This window comes from Mesoplodon bidens (genome assembly GCF_964165515.1).
Source record: "Mesoplodon bidens genome assembly, chromosome: 5".
Taxonomy (NCBI): domain Eukaryota; kingdom Metazoa; phylum Chordata; class Mammalia; order Artiodactyla; family Ziphiidae; genus Mesoplodon; species Mesoplodon bidens.
The window spans coordinates 13,159,272-13,179,274 of NC_138161.1; the positions used below are offsets into that span (position 1 = coordinate 13,159,272).

The 20,003-nt window shown below is 47.7% G+C and overlaps 1 protein-coding gene across 2 annotated transcripts in view; it reads right to left on the reverse strand.

Annotated features, from left to right (window-relative positions):
* Positions 1–20,003, reverse strand: part of EVA1C (eva-1 homolog C) — an 85,613-nt gene that overhangs the window by 48,268 nt on the left and 17,342 nt on the right. For both annotated transcript variants that reach the window (XM_081234754.1, XM_081234753.1), the window contains exon 2: positions 1,359–1,555. In XM_081234754.1, the coding sequence (XP_081090880.1) occupies positions 1,359–1,555 (197 nt within the window). The remainder of the gene's footprint in view (positions 1–1,358; positions 1,556–20,003) is intronic.

Below are 20,003 nucleotides of genomic sequence, written 5' to 3' on the forward strand. Positions count from 1 at the left end.
CCAGGAGTTCATACTTTTACAAAGCAGGCACTGCCGCCCTGCTGGCACTGGCCACGTTCTTTTTATGCCCCTAGGAGGGCAGCAGAAAGCCTGGGTACCAGGGATAGGTGGGCAAGAGTGTTGGGGGGAGGAAAGGGAACATTCTCAAGGTACAGGGAAGGATTGGGGGTAGGGTGGGGCACACAAGGAAAGTAACTGCTTGTCTCCAGAAGACACACGTTGTCTCTCCTCAGGGTGTGGAAACTAGGGGATTCATTCAAACACATTCTTCTGGCTCCTCAGTTGGTGTCTTTACCAATCACATGACCACCCAGGTCCTACAATGCTTAGCTTGGAAGCAATATATAGTAGACAAAACAGAAAAACCCTTACGTGATCATTTTATGTTTGCTTCTCCTCTTCCGGCCTTAGGGAGAGCTGCACAGCATTAGAGCTAATTCCATTTCTCCTCAGTCCTCCTAGGAAATTTACCAACACCCACATTTCCCACAACTGACAAAATCAAGCTGACATCTAATTTGCCACCTATCTGCTCTAACCACTGTGACTTCAATGGATTCATAGGGAACTTTGGAGGCATTAAAAAAATCCAAGGCCAAGTGACTCCATAATCTTAGCTAACTAGTTAGAAATGTTGAGGGGCCTGGGAGAGCAGAATAGAGGTTGTTTGGATAATTGAAAGCCAGAGAGTCTAAAATCATCGTTGTTATATTAGTTTTGACCTCCCCGTAGACCACGTATTTCCCCAATGCCGACTGAAAAAGGAATGAGTCAGCCACCCCCCAGCCCTAATTCCTGGTACTATCAAGGACGAACCAGCAGAAACTGCCCAAAATAGCTCTAAACAAGAATAACATGATTATCTACAACTGGAGAAGCAAACCATAAAAAAAAAAAAGGATAATTAGTGATATTCCCCTTCCTTGAGTGCATTCTCTAAGAATTTGTTCATGACTTCTGATGTCTGCCTTGTGGTTTCCACTTAAGAATGCACAGCCTTTCCTCTCTCCCCGGGTACTGATAGGCAACGTAGGCCTGGAGGTTAAAGCCCACCATGATGATACTTTACTTTATTGCAGGGAGGACTGTGCCTATGAATAACTTCATTCTGCAAGTGTATTAAGGGAGCTCTCCAATAAGCAGGAATTCTATTTAGACTCGTTGGGTAAAGAATCCTTTTGAGAAGCAAAGAAGAGCTCGCCTGCAAAATTTGTGATGTGTCTACATTGAGATCTTCATGGAGCGGGTTTGCTTTGAATACACTATAGAATCACAAGTATATAGACAGAGAGAGAGACAGAGAGGGAGAGAGAGAGAAATCCGTTTTGTCATCTTAAACCATCTATGAAAGGCAATACCTGCAGTGTGGTGGGCGCCACACAGGTTAAGCTGTCTTCTCTCTGAGAGGCAGGCTGCTGAGCGCTACACGTTTGGTAATCTTGCCCATAAAATGCCGATTGGACACTTATCGTTGAATGCCGAGGGCACCGCAGATCCAGATGGTCCCCGTCACAGGCATAGGCGGTGTGGTTTTGCAGGAGTTTGGTTAGGTAACCTGGAAAATATGCAGCTGGGTTACAAGAGGCCCAGAAGCTCACCACTCCTTCATGGATTTTGGAGCAGGAGGACCTCAGCTCCCCGGAGGGAGGAGCTGGTCAGTGAGGAAGGTGTGGGCGGGGCCTCCTCAGCTGCTCCCTGGACAGGACACCAGACAGGCCCCGAGTTGGGGCAGAGGGAGCGGATGCTTGTTTTTCCGTCTGGGCCTGAAACCTTGGTCTGGAATGGCCCGTTGGAAGCCTCCAAGGGCTCCTTCCCTCCAGGAAGCACTAAAGGACGGGCCAGGAGACAAGAAGTCCTGAAGCATCTCTATAAAGCAGGAAAAAAATGCGAGTAGGTGTCCCTTGGGCATGTAGATGCCTGTCCTGGGGGAGACTCGGGTTCTCTGATCTCCCACTAGCTGGGCCAGGCCTTCCTGGGGCGAGGGGATGCTGTTTTATTTTAGGAAACCACCCCTGGGTCTGCCTCAGTCCTGGAGAAGAAAGCAAGGCAGGCTCCCCGCATGGGATAAGGGCCTTCTCTTTAGGGAAGGGAAGGGGAGGACGGTGGGGCTCTGTTATGGGTCGAGTAGTGTCCCATCCCCCCAAATTCACGTTCACCCGGAACCTCAGAATGTGCCCTTATTTGGACATAGGGTCGTTGCAGACATGATTAGCTAAGATGAGGTCAGACTGGAGGAGGAAAGGCCCTTAATCCTGTATGACCCGTGTCCTGATGAGAAGAGACACAGAGGGAGACAGCCATGGAGAGACTAGAGTGATGCTTCTACAAGCCAAGAACACCAAGGATTGCTGGGAGCCACCAGGAGCTGGAAGAGGCGACGAAAGACACTTCCTTAGAAACTTCAGAGACGGCACGGCCCTCCGGACACCTTGATCTCAGACTTCTGGCCTCTGGAACTCTGAGAGAATGTATTTCTGTTGTTTTCCGTCCCTCAAGTGAGCGGTCATTTGTTACAGCAGCCCCGGCAAACTCATACAGGCTCCCGATCCCTGCGTCTCCAGCTGGCTGGCTGAGCTGAGCAGGACCTCGGGCTCGGAGGAGCGCTGGCGGCCTGGATGTTTTCTCAGGAAGGAGGAGGGAAGGTTCATCTGAAACATAGATTCCTTTCCTCCTTCTCACACCTCACGAGGTCAGTCGCAAGGCGGCTGGGAGGGAAGCCAGGGACTTTCTGGTGAGGTGTGTGGGAGGCGGTCTGGCAGCCTTCGGCCTCTGAGAGGGAGGAGGGAGAGCGGAGGAGGCAGCCTTAGAGCTCCCCAGTTCCCACACGGCCAGGTCGTGTTCCAGCTAGTCCTGCTTGGGTTTCAAAATCCTCTCCGGGCTGTAATGCTCTGCAAAAGGCACCCGGTCCAGCTCCCTGGGCTTCCCTGACAGTCACAGAAAAGGGACTGAGATGCTCTACCGTAGGGTGGGCACACCAGCCAATCCACACGTGCCCACCTGAAGATGGAGACTGGGCGCCCTTGACAGCACACTGCATCCAGACTCTAGGTCTTTCACTGCAACTCCTTTTTTTTTTCTCCCCGCCCATGACAATCATCGTAAGAAAGGCCAAGACATCAGCTACCCTGATTTAACTTTGCTTAGAGAAGCAAAGTCTAGCTTGAGCAGCAAAACTGCCATCAGGCAGCAGGCATGTGAGTCAAGGTCCTGCTTGGTGAAATGCTGTCACTGATAAGGTCACTCAAACCCCTCAGGGCACCAAGAGGAGCCAGGAAGAGGCCCCTTGGTGGTCCTAGGGCCCCAGGTCAGTGTCATCCTGTAGGATACACAGATGAGCCCTGATTAAGCCATGATTTGATTTGTACAAGGTCATTTGTGGGATCTCAGCATCCTGTTATGAGCCACACCAGGGAACTCACGGTGGCTCTTAGGCTGTCCCCAGGCCAGCACCCACTCTGAGGCTTCCCAGACTGGTACCCCCATGCTTTAGCTTTGTCATTAAAACTTTCTTGTCTGGGCTTCCCTGGTGGCGCAGTGGTTGAGAATCCACCTGCCGATTCAGGGGACATGGGTTTGTGCCCCGGTCCGGGAAGATCCCACATGCCGCGGAGCGGCTGGGCCCATGAGCCATGGCCGCTGAGCCTGCGCGTCCAGAGCCTGTGCTCCGCAATGGGAGAGGTCACAGCAGTGAGAGGCCTGCGTACCAAAAAATAAAAATAAAAACAAACAAACAAACAAAAAAACTTTCTTGTCCGTCACCCATCATTCATGGAGATGATAAACTGACTGAAATGTTAAATTAATTCTGGGAGCATGACTTCAGCTTCATGTTTACGGTTTGTTCAAAAGGCCATGTGTTACTCTGGCTAAATGAAGGTGATGATAAGGCCTTGGGGCAGGTGAAGCCACAAGACGGAAGGGGCCTGGGTCCTGGATTCATGGAGGGAATTGCTGCCTGCTCCACAGATTGTCACATGAGTGAGAAAGAAACTTCTGCTGTGTTGGGGCCATCACCTTTCTTCATCCTATTTGTCATGTACTCTGTACCCAGTAAACAAACTGGATCTCCGTGGGACCATTTACATCAAAACACAACACGATGCAGCACAGTGGCCCGAGCCCCCCTGCACACCGTATTCACATTCTGAGTGATATTCTGGAGGCAGAAGCTCAATGCACAGAATTGACTAACTCGAGGTCTTTTAGGCCCTTCTGCACTTTGAGGGGGGAGGGGAGCCTCCTTCCCGGTACATCAGTCCTAACACTAATACAAGTTCCAAGAAGACACTTCAGCAGTAAAACTTGCTCTAGACTCGGTCCAATTCCTTCTTCGAAAACCTATGCCTAGGTCCAACAATGGAATATTATTCAGCACTAAATGAAATGAGCTGTGAAGCCACAAAAGACACAGAGGAAACAAACGCGTATGACTAAGTGAAACAAGCCAATTTGAAAAGGCTCCATACTGTGTGATTCCAACTATATGGCATTCAGGAAAAGGTGAAACTATGGAGACAGTGAAAACATTAGTGGTGGCCAGAGGTTTGGGGGGAGAGAGGGATCAATAGGTGGAGCACAGGGGAATTTTAGGGCAATGAAACCAGTCTGTCTGATACTATACTGGGGGATACATATCATTATATATTTGTCAAAACCCAAAGAACGTATAACATCAAGAGTGAACCCTAGTGTAAACTATGGATTCTGGGTGATAATCAGGTGTCAAAGTAGGTTCACTGATTGTAACAGATGCACTGCTGGTGTGGGGTGCTCATAGTGGGGAAGGCTGTGTGTGCAGGGGCGGGGAAAGGGATATATGGGAAATCTCTGAACTTTCTGCTCAATTTTGCTGTGAACCTAAAACTTCTCAGAAAGAAAGTCTATTTAAAAGGGCAAAAATTTAAAAACCACCCATGCCTCCCCAGGATAGCGCGACCTTTGGGAAGAGAGGGGTTAGGTGACAGGGAGGGGACGTGACAGGGAGTGCATGTGTGCTGGCAAAGCTTTGTTTCTTGACCTGAAGGGTGGATACGTGTTTTACTTTGTGAAAGTTCACCCAGCCATGCACTTAGGATCTGTGTACTTTTCTGTTGGTAGATAAATGTTTGTTTACAAAACCTTTTCCTGCAGTTTTGTGACCAATACTTTACACTAATAAAGAAAGTCTAGGGCCTCCCTGGTGGCGCAGTGGTTGAGAGTCCGCCTGCCGATGCAGGGGATACGGGTTCGTGCCCCGGTCTGGGAGGATCCCATATGCCGCGGAGCGGCTGGGCCCGTGAGCCATGGCCGCTGGGCCTGCGCATCCGGAGCCTGTGCTCCGCAACGGGAGAGGCCACAAGAGTGAGAGGCCCGCATACCGAAAAAAAAAAAAAAAAAAAAAAAGAAAGTCTAGATACTGTGGAGCCTGGGGCTGATCTATAGGGCATGGAGAGCCATGGAACCCTGTTTTCTGCAGCTGACCCCATCCCATCCGCACTAGGTCCCCCTCCACAGTGACAGCGGGAAACCCTCATGAGGACAAGCCATTGGCCCGCCCACCTTATGGCCCCCGTAGGTGGCTTCCATGCCCCATTCTGATTGGCCGACTATGTCAGAAGCTGCTAAGAGGTCCAAAGGACAATTAGAACTACCCACTGCTTTCAGCAACATGGAGGGCATCAAGGACCATTTGGAGAGGCATTTGGGACGGTGAGTGGGGAACAGAAGCCTGTTGAGAAAAGGCTGAAAGTGAGTGGAAGTTAAGGAAATCTAAGATGGTTCACCTGGTAGACAGAATAATGCCCCCCACCAGATGTCCACAGGGACCAGTCCCCAGAACCTATAAATATGTTGCTTTACATTATAAAAGGGACTTTGCAGTTATAATTAAGTTAAAGATCTTGAGATGGCAGGATGATCCTGGCTGATCTGGGAGGGACCAGTATAATTCCAAGGGCCCTTATACGAGGGAGGCAAGAAGGTCAAAGTCAGAAGAAGGAGGTGTGGCAACAGAACCAGAGGTTGGAATGGGGCAGCCATAAGCCAAAAAATGTAGGCGGTTTCTAGAAACTAGAAAAGACAAGGAAACAGATTGTGCCCTGAAGCCTCCAGAAGGAATGCAGGCCTGCCAACACCTTGATTTTAGACTTCTGACCTCCAGAACTGTAAGAGAATAAGCCTGTGCTGGGTAATCATTTGTTAAAGCAGTCCTAGGAAACTAAGAGTTTATACAGATGACCCTTACAACAACTTGGTGAAGATAAGGAGAGAAAGAAGGCTATAGTCATAAGAACTGATGTCCAGGGAGAGATTTTTAAATAAGTATGATTGTTTTAAAGTTGGGAGAGGTCTATGCAGGTTTGTAGGTATGTGTAAAAATATATGTACATATGAGTCAGAGGTCATATGGAAATTATATTCCTTACTGTAGCTTAAGGTTCAAAAAATTTGAAAGCGGGTGCTAGCAAGAGAGCTTGAAATGATGGACTGTGGGCTCCAAGCTGAATACAGGGAAGGAGATGATCACGGGAGAGGCCCAAGGGAACAGAGAGGTCCTGCTGAGATCCAGCAAGGTCAGAGTGGAGGCAAGCACCCCAGCAAGCTGGAGAGGGAGGAACTCGTGCCCAAAATGTGTTTGAACAGATTTCAAGAGGGAGCAGTTGCAGGTGATGAAGTGGCCACGGAAGTGGCCATGGAAAAGTGTGCAAGAGGTCAGCAGAGGAGAAGGTTCTTGGACATGAGGATGCCAGGAGCTGCGAAGATGCCCTCTGGATCAGGTATCTCCCAAGATGAAGGGAGGAACTGGGGTGGAGCAAGAGCCTTCCACCATCGTTGACCTTGAACAAAGGGCAGATGACAGATGACCCGCTCCCAGTCCAGAGCCCCTTCCAGCGTGCTCCCCGGCTTCCCCAAGGAACACGTGCACTCTTTCCAATGTGCTGTGTAGAGTCAACATGTTACTTAGTGTCTCAGTCCATTCAGGCTGCTCTAACAAAACACCACAGACGGGTGGCTTCTAAACAATGGAAATTCGTTTCTCACAGTTCTGGGGGCTGGAAGTCCAAGATCAAGGCACCAGCATGGTCACGTTCTGGTGAGAGCCATCCTCCTGCTTCACAGCTGGCCTCTTCTCACTGTGTCCTCATATGGTGGAAGGGGCAGGGGAACTCCGTCGGGTCTCTTTTGTAAGAGATTAACGGGATTCGTGAATCCCATTCATGAAGGCTCAACCCTCATGACTTCAGCACCTGCCAAAGGCCCTACCTCTTCCCTTTGGGAGTTGGGATTTCAATACATAAACTTAGTTGTACAAATACATTCAGACCCCAGCACCTGGCTTCCCCACACCTTGGTTTCTTGGCTGGTTCAAATGGGATCTTTTTTTTTTAATCAACATATGGCCAATTTTATGTCATTTATGCCCTCACCAACTTTCAAATGGGATCCTTTTTAAAGATGTAGCTTTTTGTTCACAGTTCTCTCTGGATCAAATGCCCCACTGCGTTGGATCAGTCAAAAATGCTTTATGTGTTAATACTCTCTGCTAGCATTTTCACAGTCTAACTGTATAGTTGGGGGCAAATATTTACTACCCTGAAAGAAGGCAGAAGTACACACTCTGTTAAGAAATCACTCCTCAGGGGCTTCCCTGGTGGCGCAGTGGGTGAGAGTCCACCTGCCGATGCAGGGGACACGGGTTCGTGCCTCGGTCCGGGAAGATCCCACATGCCGCGGAGCGGCTGGGCCCGTGAGCCATGGCTGCTGAGCCTGCGCGTCCGGAGCCTGTGCTCCGCAACGGGAGAGGCCACAGCAGTGAGAGGCCCACGTACCGCAAAAAAAAAAAAAAAAAAGAAATCACTCCTCAGAATCTGGCATGGCCCGTAAATGCTCCGTTGATCCTTGTTTAAACTGGGGGAAAGGAGGAGTGGGAGGGTGTAGTTGCTTCATCAGCTGCACACAGTGCAGAGGCCTTGGAACAGCTTCTGTTTAACTCCAGGACCCTCTCTTCCCTGGTGAACCCTCCACTGTGTATCAGCAGAAACTCCTGAAGCCACCGCCATGGCTCAAACCTTCCTCAAAGGCACATCCCGAGAGGCTTGGGTTGGGCAAATCTTAGAGTAATTTAGATAAAGGCTTTTATGTTTCCCTGTTTCTAAAGGTAGGTGAAAAGTTCATGGGAAATGAACCCCTAAAAAGGGCAGAAGCTCTCCTCTGTCTTCAGAAAGATATTCTTGGGATCATAAGCCCCATCGCATTTACAAGGAAAACCCATTTATACACAAATAATCCAGGGACCACTGAAGGACCAGAATGGAAATGACTGATGTTCAAAGAATGGGGATTCTTGAATCCCCATTCAAGAACGGGGAGGAGGCAAAGAGTTCTATAGGAGGAACAGGTATTGTGCAGGGAAAAAGCAGTGTCTATCCGAAATAAGCCTGGAATGTATGGGTTCAACCGAGGCAAACAGTGCTTGCCCTGCAGGACTCCACAGAGCCACAGAGAAGCCACTGTGCACCGGGGCGTGAGGAGGGACATAGGAGGTAGAACCTCTCGCACATATTTGACCAGACCCCCCTCCGTTTTTTTTTTTTTTTTTTGCGGTACGCGGGCCTCTCACTGTTGTGGCCTCTCCCGTCGCGCAACACAGGCTCCGGACGCGCAGGCTCAGCGGCCATGGCTCACGGGCCCAGCCGCTCCGCGGCATGTGGGATCTTCCCGGACCGGGGCACGAACCCGTGTCCCCTGCACCGGCAGGCGGACTCTCAACCACTGCGCCACCAGGGAAGCCCCCCCTCCACCGTTTTTTTTTTGCCTGAAGTATCTGAGGGTCACTGTGAAGCACATCCTTCTGAAGGGAACGTTCACGGAGTCTGTAAAACATGGTCAGTGCTAAGAGCTGCATCTAACTTGGACGATTTCAGAATCCCAGGCTGCTGAGGAGTCCTCATCCTGAAACAGGGGGAGGGACAGGGAGGAAGTGGCGGGGAGCAGAGGAAAGCCCTGAGACCAGGGTTCAACCTGGGATTAAAGTGTGTGACTGTGACCATCACCTCTCAGAACTGATGTCCCCGTGTTTTACTGGGAGGATCCAATGACATAATGGGCAGAGCATCTTCTGTCAACCATAAACCATTGCACAACACTAAGGTATTGCTATGACATGGTAAATCTTGAAGGACATGAGCTTACTCATTGATGCAATGCAAATCACACCCCCAGTCGCCCCTCTCTGCTCTGAGCACCAATGGTTAGATGGTCAACTCAGAGACAAGCACACAGCCCAGGAGCTGCCGTCACGGTCCAGAAATGTCACTGCTGAGCTTGGAAGGAAAAGAAGATCTTCCTCCCTTCCTTTCTCCCTCCCTCCCTCTCCCTCCCTCCCTTCCTTCCTTGTTTCCTCCCTTCCCTCCTCTCTTTCCTTCTCTCTCTCTCTCTCGCTCCAGTATTTAAATCAATAAGGTTTAAAAACTACTAATATTTAGAAGATGCCAAACAGGCTGCAAATTCTTCCTCTTTCTTTTCTGAAGCCAGAAGCTGTCCACAAAAGTCCAAGTTCCCCAAGGGCTGAGGTTGAGGGAGTCACCCTGAGTGCAGGATGTAAGTACCTCCGTCCCCGGTCCCACATCCATGTGCTCAAGGCCCCTGTCACCAGGGGCCAATTTCACAACCTTTCTTCTGGGAAGAGAATGGAATTCCATTGTACTGTTCTTGCTAACCCACACCCCCATTTTCTTAAAATAAAGCAGCATCCTCCAGTCGGTTAATGCTTTAGATAAGAGACCACACCCTTTTATTCACAAATACTCAAAGGTGTTTCTACATGTTTGAAGTTCTTTTCCAGAAAAGGGTATTTTTGTGTGTGTGTTTGTGAGTGTGTTTGGAAAACTGGCTAAAGCACGAGGAGGGCCAGCCCACGCGGCTTTACAGCAATGAGTCAGTGAGTCTAAGGATGCAGGAAAGGCCCTACAATGGATAAACGGCTCGTGACTGGGAACCACACACCCAAGAGCATTAAGATCAAGAAGTCTATTTAGACTTTAAGTCTCTTCTCTAGTCCCAGGTTTGGCATGAAAAAGTTGACTCTGGAGGTTAATTATGAGAAGAACTGGAGCCATCGGACTGTTTCTTAGATGTTGGGGGGGGGATCACAATGACAGGGGGGACCAAGGTAGCTGTGCTGCTCTTATGGTGCATTCAGAACCTGGTCCCCAAACCAGCCGAGGACAGAGGTAAAGTGAGAGTCTAGTTGGGGCAGAGACAATACATTTCTTCCTGAGTCCATGGAGGAGCAGGTTTTCCAGGCCTCCTGACAATATAGTGGACCAGTGGAAAGTTCTGGCCAATGGAAAAAGGGCAGAAGTGATGCTTGCCTCTTGCAGGTCTGGGCCTTGAGACCCTGTGTGACTCTCCACTCCCGCTGTCTCCCCACCTGCTGTCACATGTGGAAGAGAGAAGGGACGAGGACAGATTCTGAGCACCGAGGAGATGGGGGAGGCACAAGACAGAAGGAACCTGGGTCCCTGAATGACCTCATGGAGCACAGCCTCGTTATCCCAGCGAGATTTGCGAGTTGTTGGTTTCAGCAGCTAGCCTACCCTGAGTAATACTCCAGCATTCTGTCAACGGGTACTTGTGTTAAGTAGGAAGCTGGTAGGTCTTTGAGGAGTACCGAAAACTTTCACCAAACACATCTCACTGATTTATGATGGTGTTGTTGGCACCATTTCACATGACCTTCAGTCCTCATTGGGCTAATCATTTCTTTGAGCTGAGACCTTGCTGCCATTGAATTACTAAGGAGATAAAAAGAATTAGAGGTCTCATTACTTAGCCTACTAATCACCACTCTTCACAATGCCACTGACTTTTTAAAACTTAAAAAAACTGCATTAGTGGGGCTTCCCTGGTGGCGCAGTGGTTGGGAGTCCGCCTGCCGATGCAGGGGATGCAGGTTCGTGCCCGGGTCTGGGAAGATCCCACATGCCGCGGACCGGCTGGGCCCGCGAGCCATGGACGCTGAGCCTGCGCATCCGGAGCCTGTGCTCCACAACGGGAGAGGCCACAACGGTGAGAGGCCCGCGTACCGCAAAAACAAACAAACAAACAAAAACCAAACTGCATTAGCAAAAGAGAAAAGCATAGACTAAGTGGGCTTTTATGGAATGCTCACAGGTAGGCAAGTTTCCATGTCCTGGTGAGTGTGGGAAGGGGATGGGGCTGTGGGCAGACTGGTGTGGTGCCCCAGAGGGTGCTGGCCCAGGATAAAAGTGCCAATGTACAGATGTGGGGGCCACAGGTTATGACGCAGGGAATTCAGGCTTTGAAACCCCTCAGATGAGATGCTTTTCAGGCACGTTAAATATAACCCCTTTAGATCTCAGTTTTCTCATCTGTAATATCGGAGACATACCTACTTTACAGAGTTGTTGTGCAGGCCGTAAAAAATAGCATAAGTAGAGCAGCTTACACAGTGGCTGGGCGTGTCCGTTTCATTCCTTAAGGACTGCATGAGTGTACTAGGAGGAAAAGAGATTGGGAGTCCAAGCTCTATGGAAAAGGGAGCCCCAAAACAAGCAAGGACAAGCAGCCCCAAATCCATTGCTTCCTAGCTTAGCCTTGGTTTGGATTCAGGATTAAGACATCTGGTAAAACAGTAGATGATATTTGCTTTCACATTCTATAAAAATGCCCCAAGGACAGGCTCATATTCATGATGAGGATTATACCATTAATCATTTGTCCCCAGGTTTGAGGGTGCCATACAAGCATTTTTTACAGAAATGAGCACAACACTCCCCCAAAAGAACCAGCTGAGTGCAAATGTGGAAAAGTTTGCTGGCTTCTGATATGTTACTTTTGAACCTACAAATTCCAAAAATCCAGTTTCTGACCCCTTTTCCTCAACAAACTCAAGCTATTCTCTTTGACAATAAAGCTGCTTGATTTTCTTAAAGCCACATAAAAATACTATTTCTAAAGGCACAAAACTTGCAAAATTGCCCATGCCTGCCATTGTTCCAAGAGCATTTAAAGGAACCCCAAAGTGTATGTGATAAAAATACTTTCACATTTCTGATCAACAAGAACGGAAAAAATAACGCTGGAAGTTGGCTGCTAACATTTGACAAGAAAAGTGACAGCCGCCCGGCTCTTCTTTGTGACTTTTCTGCCGAAGGAATGAACATTTTTTCATCTTTCATGAGTGCCACATGGCACCCAGGTCCCATTTTTCCACTTCCCCCGGGCTTTGAATTCTTGTATTGAACTCTGGTTTCTGACAGTCACTTAGTCAATGATCTCTTATCTTGTTAGTTTTTCTCCCAACATCTCCTTCTTTTCCCTTTCTGCACACTGACCCTCTGATTCACCAAACCCCATACTTTCCCCTATATATTCATATATATTAAGCGGATTTTTCTGTGTGGATGACCAGCTGTGTATTTATACGTATGGATCAGATCCTTCTGCCTGTCTAAGCATTTGTTTACATGTGTCAATCCATTATTTGGCTTTTGACTCATTCAAACAAAAAAATCTGAAGTCTTTATGAGATCAAGCCCCCTTCCACTACCTACCTGACCTCATCCTTATAACTCTCCTCCTCAGCTCCAGCCACAGTGATCTTGTTTCTCAAAAATGCCACACAGGGACTTCCCTGGTGGTGCAGTGGTTAAGAATCCGCCTGCCAATGCAGGGGACACGGGTTCGAGCCCTGGTCTGGGAAGATCCCACATGCCGCAGAGCAACTAAGCCCGTGTGCCACAACTACTGCACCTGCGCTCTAGAGCCCACGAGCCACAACTACTGAGTCTGTGTGCCACAACTACTGAAGCCCGCATGCCTAGACCCATGCTCCGCAACAAGAGAAGCCACCGCAATGAGAAGCCCGTGCACCGCAACGAAGAGTAGCCCCCACTTGGTGCAACTAGAGAAAGCCCTAGTGCAGCAACGAAGACCCAATGATGAAGACCCAATGCAGCCAAAAATAAATTAATTAATTCATTAAAAAAAAAAAGCCACACATACTCCCACCTCAGGACCTTTGCTTTGGCTGTTCTGTTCACCAGAAAGCTTCTTCCTTTGAGTGTCTACTTTCTCCCTCCCTCCCTCCCTTCATCCTGACCTTTGTTTAAATGTAACCTTATCAGACAGGCTTTCCCTAGCTGCTCTGAAAAACATGCACTTCCTGCCCCACTACCCCTGATTCTGCTGTATTTCACTACATGGAGACACCGTCAGTTTCTCCTCTTCTGAATATAAGCAGGGATGTTGTTTTATTTATTGCTCTATCCCCAGAACCTAGAAAGAGTCTGACATATAGTAGGAAGGCAATGAATAGTTTTTAAATGAGTAAGACTGGCAGGGCAAGAGCAGACCCGAAGTGAATGGGTGACTAGTAGATTCTGATTAACCCTCATAGCACCAACATCACCCAGTACTTATAGATCTTGCTAGGTAATTGTACTGTCAATTTTTTCTTTTTATAAATTTATTTATTTATTTTTATTTTTGTCTGTGTTGGGTCTTCATTGCTGTGCGTGGGCTTTCTCTAGTTGCAGCAAGCGGGGGCTACTCTTCGTTGTGGTGCATGGGCTTCTCATTGCAGTGGCTTCTCTTGTTGCGGAGCATGGGCTCAAGGTGTCAGGGCTTCAGTATCTGTGGCGCACGGGCTCAGTAGTTGCGGCTCACAGGCTCAGTAGTTGCGGCTCGCGGGCTCTAGAGCGCAGGCTCAGCAGTTGTGGCGCACCAGCTTAGTTGCTCCGTGGCACGTGGGTTCTTCCCGGACCAGGGCTTGAACCCATGTCCCCTACATTGGCAGGCAGATTCCTAACCACTGTGCCACCAGGGAAGCCCCCTGTACTGTCAGTTTTTTAAACCTATATTCCTAATGCCTCAACATCCCCACAAACAGGCTGTGAGCATCCCACCCAGGCAATCAGTTGCACTGGTGTGATAAGGCTGGTCCCTGCCACATGCTCCCCTGACTATGACCCAGTGACATTCAAACACACCAATAAAACCCCTCATGACTTCTGCTATGTACTCCACCCTGACCCCCAGTAAAGGTACTTGCCCATGGGTCCTCTCTCTTTCTTGGCTCCCTACCTGCTTGGCTGAGCTGCTCCCTGGGTGCTTCTCCCATATGGCACCCTGCGTGGTGTGCCACGCCTCCCTCCTATAGGACCTGTGAGTATAATCAATCTTTTAATTTCACATGCCTCTCTGAGTGTAATTTTCAACATGCTGTGTTGGTGTGATCCTTAAAGGGCCCAAGAGGAGGACTTTCTCCACCATTTACAACACAATACTATAATGTATACATATGTACATATATACATGTGTTATGTATGTGAGCCTATGTATATAAACATATACAGAGAGAAAGAGAGAGAGAAAGATATGAATCAACTGATTACAAATTATTCTGAATGAGCTGTGTGGGACTTGAATTACAACCGTATGATTACGCTCACTATTTTATGTTTGAACAATCTGGTAGGAGCTCCTTTGTGCCTTTTCAACCAAAGGTTTTACATCCTATAAAAATGAACACCTTATTCGGTAATCAGGTACCCACCCCAGAAAGTTATTCAGCCAACACCATGTGGATTAGAGCTGTTTAAAAGTAACTGGATCAATCCCCATTTGCCCGAAGCCTTTACACGGAATACTTTTTCTTTTCTTTGGGATGCAGAGTTACCCCCAAACTACAGAGCCACTTGGCGATTAAGGCAGGATGGAGGTGCATTTGATAACTTAATGCAACTTTTAATCCGCACTTAAAACTCAGATGTGAAATCTACACTTGATCTTTCCTGCCTTGGAATTGGCCAAATTAGCGGCTCTATCCCCACGTACAACAAAAGGCTCTCAGAAACACTCAGGGAAGCCGACCAACCAGAGGGCCCGACACAGCCCAACACATGGATGCGGGGGCAGAGAGGTGCTGCCCCTCCAAGGAGCCCCTGAAACAGCCTTTCAACTCCAGACTGTTCATTTCCCCGACAGCCCACGCTCAGGATGTGTAGGATGATCAAGGTGGCTTGATGCGCTCAAGGTAGAAAGACTTCAGGGCATGCATTCTGAGCTTTATTCAGTTAACTGGAAAATTATATAGTGATTTCACTACTCATAATAATAAGACTTTTTCCTTAAAGATGATGACTAGTGAGCAGCACTGTGAACCTCAGAAAACTATTTGGAAGGTTAAAATGATTGGATTTAGGGGCAGGACAGATTTGCTGTACTTTTGACTAAACATGCTTTGTTCCCTAGGCAGTTAAAACCAGAGCAGGCAAGTTTCTGAAACTTGCAACAGATGTAAACTTCGGATCCAAGAGGCTGTGCTGAACAGGCCAGGTGACCTACTGTATCTGTTACAGCCTCCTCGTGGGTTTAACAGGATTTTGGGCAGGTCATTTCGCTGCCCGCTTCTTTGGTTTCACCTTAGAATTAGGGGAAGTAGCAGCATTTCTTCTTTTGTATTTTGCAGAAACAGGGGAGGCTGGCAAATGTAAAGAAATACGGGCGCCCGCATGGTAATCAGGCCGGCCTGGACTTAATCATTATATTCATCCTTAATTGAGTCCCTGGCACGCTGGCCCCCGGTGTAAACCTTCTCCAGTGGACTCAGCTTCACTCAGTGGCCCCAGGGACCCACACTTTCTTCATTCCCGTATGAGCTCTTTATTTACTTTTCTGTATCCTTCCCTGGCTGACACCTGTTACTTCTGACGGCCCTCAGCTTACACTTGCTATTCTGGGTCCGTTGCCTTCTTTTATACACAACTGTCTGGGTGACAATTGAGCGATTACATCCCGTTATGTCTACTTAATTCACCACCATGCTGGAGTCTTATTCTACCGATTGGCTTCTGGCCATCTTCTGGATGGCTAAGTAGAGGAAAATCCAATCCTGGTTCATTGGTATATAGAGCTGACCCTCATGATAATTCGCAATGTTTTTTGCAAACTCGCCTACTAATATTTATTTGAAACCCCCAAAATCAATCCTCCCAGGGCTTTCCTAGCCATTCTTGGGAAAATTTGAGTCACCCACTGTGCGTGGTCCCAGCCGAAGTGGAACCAGGTGACGCTCTGCCTTCTGGTTTCACCTCTCATACGACAAACATGGGTCATTTTCATAGTCTACCTAGTGCCAGGTTTTTCACATTTTTGTGCTTTGTGCTGGTGATTTTGCTGTGTTGAATAGCCCCAAGCACGGTGGTGCAGCACTGTCTCATGTTCTCAAGCACAAGAAGCTGGGATGGGCCTTACGGAGAAAATACACGTGTTAGAGGGGCTGTGTCCAGGCACGAATCACAGTGCTGTTGGCCGTGAGTTCAACATTAAAGAATCAACAATGGGTATTAAATAAGGTGCCTTTCATGGAGGCAACCTAAATGCCCATCAATAGAGGAATGGATAAAGAAGATGTGGTACATACATACAATGGAATATTACTCAGCCATGAAAATAGAACAAAATAATGCCATATGCAGTAACATGGATAGACCTAGAAATTGTCATACAGAATGAAGTCAGAGAAAGACAAATATCATATGATACTGCTTATATGTGTAGTCTAAAAAAAGGGTACCAATGAACTTATCTACAAAACAGAGTCACAGATGTAGAAAACAAACTTATGGTTACCATGGGATAAGGGACGGGAGGAATAAATTGGGAGATTGGGATCGACATATACACACTAACATATATAAAATAGATAACTAATAAGGACCTACTGTATAGCACAGGGAACTCTTCTCAATACTCTGTAATGGCCTACATGGGAAAAGAAGCTTAAAAGAGTGGATATATGTATATGTATAACTGATTCACTTTGCTGTACACCTGAAGCTAATGCAACATTGTAAGTCAACTATACTCCAATAAAAATTTTTATAAAATAAGGTGTCATTAAGCAGAAACTTGTATAAAATTAGGTTGTGCATTCTCATAGGAACAATGTCTCAATATTTGCTAATTCAGTGCTATACAGCAGGACTCTATAGAACATACCACCTCGAATAATGAGAACACGGTGTATTTCTATATTAAGGATAGAGTGGGATTTACACAGCCACAAAAGCGCTAGCCTTTATAGGTAATTCAAACATGCAGAACTGGGACTGCCTTCAGAACAAGCCTCCATGTGGCAGAACTTGGCCTTTGCTTCAAAACAGATATATAAGTATTCATTCTTCCTTTTTATAAAATGTTCAACCTTTAATAAAAGCCTTGTCATCTCCTAGCTCATGATGATCCTCACGACAGCCCGCTGTGATGTCAGGGAAGTGTTCCACTTTCGGTGGCACAAAAGATCTCACGCCCCACTGGTGATGGGGACCAGGGTGAGTCCCTGCTCTGACTCTGGGCCTGGGTCTCTACTCCAGGTTCAAGGGCCCCTCATTACCCCTGCCTGAGTCCAGGGCGCCGAATAAAGGAGGAACTGCTCAGATGAGAAGTAAGATGACAGCCAGAGGTGGATATTACAGGGTTGAGTAAAGCGGGGTTTTATCAGCTCGAGGGACCTTGAGCAAACTGCCCGACCTCTCTGAGCCTCAGACAGGCATCTATAAAATGAAGGTAACGATAATAACTCTTATCTCAGGGGACCGTTGTCAAGATTAACTGAGCTATTATATGCATAGTGCTCAGAACTCTGCTGTACTAATTTCCTGTAGCTTCTGTAACAAGGTACCACAAATTCGGTGGCTTAGAAGCTCAGAACTCTGCTGTACTAATTTCCTGTAGCTTCTGTAACAAGCTACCACAAATTCGGTGGCTTAGAAGAACAGAAATGTATTGCCTCACAGTTCTGGAGGCCGGAGATCCAAAATCAAGGTGTCGACAGGGCCACGCTCTCTCCGAAGGCTCTAGGGAAGGCTGTGTTCCAGGCCTCTCCCCTAGCTATGGTAGTTCCTTGACCTGTGGCAGCATAACTGTGCTCTTCACACGGCCTTCTCCCTGTGGGTCTCTCTGAGTCCAAATTTCCCCTTTTTTAAGGTCACCAGTCATATTGGATTAGGGGCCACTGTAATAACCTCATCTTAACTTGATTATTTCTATATAGACTCTATCTCCAAATAAGATCGCAGGTACCAGGTTAAGACTCCAATATCTTTTGGGGGGGGAACATCCAGAGTCAGCTGTGCATAAACATTCATCTTTATTATTATTATCTCCATTAGTTGTTGTTTGGTTCAGCGGTATGAGGAAGTGACCAAGGGACAGCGTGAGTTGGGGGAACTTAAATTTGTTGTGGCCACTATCTCCATGACAATGTGACGTTTCTCCAACAGCCCAGGTGAAGGTAAATACATGAAGTAAGGAGAGGGAACAAAGAAAAGGGAATGACACATTCTGATAATGAGCCAAAGACAACCATGAGCAGAAATACCGACAGCAGTGCAGGAGGGAAACTGCTTGCTACTCAGGGGCCCTCGGGAGGCCTGGTATACCAGATGGACAGAAATAAACACCCTCTCCGGCTCCACCTCAGTCAATACACTGTCCCCTACATGCACACACAAGGAAAACCAAGGTTTGATAAGTTATTAAAACAAGTAATAGGCTTCATCTGTGGAATAAGGTCTTCTGAGCCAGAAGCAAAATGGATGCATTCCATCAGTTGAAGTTCTAGTGCTCTTTGAAATGGTAAAAACCACATCTGGGGGGCTTCCCTGGTGGCGCAGTGGTTGAGAGTCCGCCTGCCGATGCAGGGGACACGGGTTCGTGCCCCGGTCCGGGAAGATCCCACATGCCGCGGAGTGGCTGGGCCCGTGAGCCATGGCCGCTGAGCCTGCGCGGTGCAACGGGAGAGGCCACAACAGTGAGAGGCCCGCGTACCGCAAAAAACCCCCCAAAACCAAAAAAACACATCTGATCTGAAGATATGCAACAGATAATAAACAGGTTGAGTTACCAGACGTGTCAAGCTGGTCATGATCTTAACAGGAATTATATCTGGGGCTCAACTGGAAGCTATCGATCCCAAAGGAAAAGACAGATGGAGCTGCGAGGCGCACCAAAGCTTAGGAAGAGTGAGTTGCTCTGATTTAGGTGGAGGACTACAAAGGAACACTTGAGTCCTCACCAAAGCCACAGCGAAGCAGTCTCGCTTCTTGCCCCCCTCTCCCTAATCTGAAGCCCCTTCCAGAACAAATGCTGCCCCGTCACTTCATCCCAACGCCAGGCGCAACATTGGCAGTGCCTTTCCTGGACCAGTTCCCCTTGCCAAAGCTCCAGGTTCCAGAACCTTTTTATTCTTTCCCCTCTTCTGCTTTAAGACTTGCTTCTCCTCAGTGCAAGACCCTAACAGCTTTGCTAGATATACTGCTACCTACAGTGACTCAACTTGTGTGAGGATGGCTGATGATGGCATCTGTCATCCAAAAGACACCTTCACCAAACATCAAAGTCACTTCACAGTAACGGGGTGACCGACATCCCATTCCTCTCCACGCAATGCACAGAAAAGAACCCAGCTTCACTGCTGTAACGTCCTGCCCAAATGCGTAAGAATAAAACATCAGACAAATCCAAACTAAGGGACAGGCTATAAAATGACCATCTCAGAACCTTCAAAAATGCCAACGTCGTGAAAGATACAGACTGGGAGCCATTCTAGGTTGCAAGGAGGCTAAAGAGACAGGACAACTGAAAATAAAGGCATGAGCTGAGGTTTTCTTTCGCTCTAAAGCACATTATTGGGACAACGGGTGAAATCTGAATGAGGTCTGTAGATTAGAAAACAGTATTGTGGCAGCTTCGTTCCCTGATTTTGATCACTGTTCTTGGTTATGTAAGAGACTGTCCTTCCTTGTTCTTAAGGAACACATGGGACTACTTGGGAGTAAAGGACATCTTACCTGCAACTTAGAAAAGCATAAGGCGAATGTGATAAAATGGAAACGTTTAAGGAATCTGGATGAAGAGTATAAAGGAAGCCTTTGAACTAGTATTACAAAATTTCTGTGTCTGGAAAAATAATAATAAATATTTAATATTGAATA